Genomic DNA, 5,344 nt, shown 5'->3' on the forward strand with positions numbered 1-5,344 from the left:
TAAAATTAATTATGCCTCTACCAAAGAAACGAAAATTGCAAATAACTCAAGAGGATGAAAAAATTTTAACAATAAATAAAAAACATTATAAATATGAAGATAATACGTTATTAAAAAAACTAAAATTAAGTAGGAATTGTATTTTTTTCAACGCTTGTGAATTTAAGTGTAATGATATTACAATAATACCTGTCTCTTATACACATCTGCATTGGTAGACCCAGGCTCTACTATTAGTATTATGAAAATAAAACAATAATTAGTACACTGAATGGTGAAATAAGAGCGTCTAACGAAAGAGTTAAGACATTATGTCCGCTAGAATTTAAATACCCTGACAATGCTAAGATGAGATGGTTGAAAATAGACTTTGAAAAACCGTACGATCTTTTACTAAGGAACGATTTTATAATATATTTAATAATTTCAATACAATCGATATTGAAAACGAAGAAATTGAACTTAAAAATGGTGTTAAAATTCCGTTTTTATTCAAAAACTATCCAAGAGCAAGTATATGCATTGCAAGAAAGTAAAATGCAAAACATTCAATTGGATCATTTAAAATCAAATGAATGAAAAAGGTTGAAAAATTGCTAAAGAAGTATGAAAAATTTATGTATAAAGAAGGAGATGCGCTGATAAACACAAAAACGGGGGTCCACGAAATAAGAAAGACCACAAGCCAGCAAATCAATTCAAAGATATATAGGTTACCTCCGAAACATGAGGAAGAAGCCATAAGGAAAATTAGGGAGCTAGAAAAACAAGGTATAATTCGGAAAAGTAGAAGTAAATATAGTTCACCTATTATCATAGTACCAAAAAAATGTGATAGCGTGGGAAATAAAAAATTTCGGTTAGTAATCGATTACCGTAAACTAAATCAAATAACTGTCGATGATAAATATGCTTTGCCATTAATGCCATTGATGGAATCTTAGACAAGTTGGGCAAGGCGCAGTATTTTAGCACTCTTAATCTAGCCAAAGGTTACCATCAAATTTTAATGGATAAAAAGGATATTGAAAAGACAGCTTTTGTATCTCCGGTGGGATTATACGACTANGTCGATGATAAATATGCTTTGCCATTAATGCCATTGATGGAATCTTAGACAAGTTGGGCAAGGCGCAGTATTTTAGCACTCTTAATCTAGCCAAAGGTTACCATCAAATTTTAATGGATAAAAAGGATATTGAAAAGACAGCTTTTGTATCTCCGGTGGGATTATACGACTATATAAGAATGCTCTTCGGACTAAAAACTGCTCCGGCTACCTTTCAACGATTAATGAAGGACATATTAAGGGAATACATAAATGAGATATGTGTCGTTTACTTGGACGACGTATTAATCTTTTCAGCGTCATTAGAGGAACATTTAAACTCATTAGAGAAAATTTTTTCAAAGTTAAAGGAACATAATTTAAAAATTCAAGTCGATAAATTCAGTTTTCTAAAGAGGGTAACAAAAACCTTGGTGCATACTTTAACAAAAGAGGGGATTAATCCAAATCAGGACAATATAGCAGCAATACAAAATTTTAAATACCTAGACCTAAATACCTAACAACAATTAAAAAGTTTCTTAGGAGCCACTGGTTATCATAGAAAGTTCATTAGGGACTACTCAAAAATTGCATATCTTATGAATTAATATTTAAAAAAAAGGTTACAAAATAAATTCAAGAGATCCGCAGTACATAGCTAGGTTTGAAAATTTGAAAGCACTGATATCATCACATCCAATTTTAAAATTTCCTGAATATGATAAGAAGTTTACCATTACAACGCAGTGCTTTCTCAATAAGGTCAGCCAGTGTGCTACATTAGCAGAACTTTAAATAACCACGAACAGAAATATGATACAACAGGTAAAGAATTCCTAACCATTATATATTCAATAACATATTTCAGGCCGTGCATATGTGTCACAAAATTTAAAATTGTAACTGATCATCGCCTGATAGTATTTTTAAAAAATAAATATAAAGGAAGGGAGTTTTCACAACGTCACCAAAGGTGGCTATTGAAACTGCAAAAGTTTAATTACGAAATCGAATATCAGAAAGGGAAAAATAATGTAGTAGCAGATTTTTTAAGCCGAACTGCAAACTCTCCAAAATGGAGAATGTAATGATAAAGAATCCAATTTAGAAATGTCAGATACAATACATTCCGCAGAAGAGGAAATTGTCAACAAGTATAAGACCCAAATTATAATAACACTTAGTACCCAAACTGAAGTTCAAATAGTGCATGGAAGGAAAATAATCGAAATCGACCCTATTAATACGGGGAACATATTGAAAAATATTTTCCGAAGATATATTGATAGGGGCAAAGTAGGTATTTTTTCAGAAGTCGATGAGACCGATTATCACAAAATTCAACTACTAATTAAATCATGTTTTCTTGCAATAGCAAGTTGCAATTCATAAAATGTACAAAACAGAGCAACAGAAATTATACACAACAGACACATCTTCAGATAAAAATGAAATAATATATGTGGATATTTTTCATTTTAAAAAGCAGTCATTTGTCACAGTAATTGATAAACTAACAAAATTTGCAGCAGCATACAATATAATTGACAGAAATTGAAGAGCAAAGAAGGCTATCATAATTGCACATTTCACGAAATTTGGGAAACCAAAGAAAATCATCATGGACAACGAATTCAGGGCCGAGCAGTTGATTCAGGTCTTAAATACAGAAGGAGTCGAAGTGCAATAAACAAAAGCAAACTCCCATACAGGTAATGCAGACATTGAGAGGCTGCATTCAATCCTGTTAGAAAAACTAACAGGAATTGAGAGGATCCAAGTCTCTCAACAGAATTGAAGATACAGATCGTTTTAGGTAACTATAGTGATCGCTTTCACTCAACCATAAAATGTACACCCACTAACGCAAGAAATAGCATAGATCATACCATTTTAAAAAAACACAATAGACAAGAAGAAACAACTCATAATACACAATAGATAGAATTTTAAAGAAACAGAAGAGCTAAAGTATCTCAAAAGTGTATCTTATGGCATGAGTGCCTCATTAATTATAATAATACTAATAAGTATAATTATTGTTACTATTTACCTATGTAAGCAAAAAATGAAAAATTAAGTTTGAAAATTATAAATAAAAGCAGTCAGGAGACTTCTCAGGTTACGTCAACTGACGACATGCAGTTGTGCACCACATCGCATGATCAGCCAGTACCCCGCCAGTATGCGAAGTGGCGATAGCCTCCTTTCTACTAGCGATTTCGGTACTTCCTGGTAAGTACTTACTCGCTAGCATGTAGTAATGCAGCACGGGGTGTCTTTACATTTAAGAAAAACACAGATACAGAAAAACAATGCATTAACAAAGCTAAGCTTCGTGCGTATACGAAGCAATGACATTTCTTTTATATTTTTTTGTCACATCATTTCATTCGCCACGTGTTTGACATGAAGGAAGTTGCTCTTTTTGATAATTCAATTATAAATTAAATATAGCGTTTCATATTTGGAAAGTGGAGTGAGGAGTACCTTTACATAATCAAATATAAATACAATTGATCAAATAAAGGTAAAGAGATAAAAATGATGAGTAAAAGGCATTTGCGAAGGTTGAAAAGAAATGAAAAAGAGAAATTCAAAGAAAAATGTCTGCTCGGTGAAAGTAAATACAAGAAACAGGAAGAAAGTGAAGTGCGTAAAATTGCTAAAATAGAAGAAGTGGAGGTAGAAGGAGACACAGTCATGGACGTAGAAAACGTTGACACTGACTTTGTTGAAAATCCCACGGGNAATGATTAATCAATTTCTCGGAAATTATAAGGCCTATGGAAAAATGGAGTAGACAATATTTTTAGGAAATTTCATTCACTTTTATTTTCTATAATTTGCAGTAAGATTGCTCAACTGGTCAGTGAGATGTACATGATTAAATGAAGACACCTTTTTTTTTTGTTCGAATAACGGTAAATTGCAAATATCTCAAAAACGTATCCATAAAAAAAAAATTTTACTCGATTTTCGAAATCAGCGAGACATTTCACATACAAATTGGATAGTGGCATCCGTGGAACAAAAAACAATTTGTGATAAAGTGTAATCAGTGCTACTTTACGTCCATATTTTACAGAAGAACCAAAAGAAACAAAGAAAACAAAATAATTGCAACGGACAAGCGTGTAAACTGTCAAAAACTAACAAAATGCGATGAGTGCGTTTCACCACAGCTAGCTAAGAAGGAGAAACTTTAACAGTGGCGCGTGAACAGAGCAGAGCATTTAATGAAAATTATGCTCAGAAATATACATTCGTATAGCAAACGAATGTTAGCCTTTTGCATATAACTCTATACGTTTACATGCAATCATATTAATTGATATTGAATATTATTTTGCGAATTTTTGTGAATGCATGCAAAAATGATAACTTCATAAATAAATTATGATATTTTCAAAGTAACATTTGTAGTTAAAGTACAAATAAGAGCTACTTTTTAAATATTTTATATGTTTGATAATATATTATAAATTTGCATATAAGTATGTAGATATGCTATATGTGTATATACATATGTGACAGACTATCATAATATCCTAAACAACTTATTATAATATATTACAATAAAATTATATGTAAATCGCATTTCATTTCAATTTTCATACATTAGACTGGTCTTTTTTTATATGGGAAAAAAATTTTTTTTGCAAAGAGTGTACCGCCCCCGCAAATTTTTCCTTTTTATGCCAATAACGAAATTCCAAAATTTTAAACTGATTGCCCTAGGTTAAGGCGTTTCACGTGCCCACTAAAGTGGCTAAAACCGGTTTATATGGACTTTTCAAGAGACAAGGCACGAAAATATAAGTAAAATGTTTCATATATGGCTTTAGTATATTAGTATATTGAAATTAACTTACGTTAAATGACTAATATTCTTTATAATATTTTAAACTTAAGCGCAAAAGTATGATTTATTAATGCTACCGTATTTTTTCCTATACTCAGTTACTGTTTGCAATATATATTGCTTCTCTTCTTCGTTTTTTGTTAGTGCTGCATTTCTATTCTTCCATTCTTCTTATTCTTCCATTAGTTTTACAAAAMGCTCTGCCGAAGTGAGGAGTACCTTTACATAATAAAATATAAATAATGTTGATAAAATAAAGGTAAAAAGATAAAAATGATAAGTAAAAGGCATTTGCGAAGGTTGAAAAAAATGAAAGAGAGAAATTCAAAGAAAAATGTCTGCTCGGTGAAAGTAAATACAAGAAACAGGAAGAAAGTGAAGTGCGTAAAATTGCTAAAATAGAAGAAGTGGAGGTAGAAGGAGACACA

The 5,344-nt window shown here is 31.3% G+C and overlaps 1 protein-coding gene across 1 annotated transcript in view; it reads right to left on the bottom strand.

Moving 5' to 3' along the window:
• Positions 1–5,011: 5,011 nt before the first annotated feature.
• LOC108977077 overlaps positions 5,012–5,344 on the bottom strand; it is an 8,701-nt gene continuing 8,368 nt past the window's right edge. Inside the window, exon 2 of the mRNA XM_018946586.1 lies at positions 5,012–5,135. Within this exon, the coding sequence (XP_018802131.1) occupies positions 5,088–5,135 (48 nt within the window). The 3' untranslated portion in view covers positions 5,012–5,087. The remainder of the gene's footprint in view (positions 5,136–5,344) is intronic.

This window comes from Bactrocera latifrons, unplaced genomic scaffold (assembly GCF_001853355.1).
Source record: "Bactrocera latifrons isolate USDA-ARS-PBARC rearing strain unplaced genomic scaffold, ASM185335v1 scaffold_831, whole genome shotgun sequence".
NCBI lineage: Eukaryota > Metazoa > Arthropoda > Insecta > Diptera > Tephritidae > Bactrocera > Bactrocera latifrons.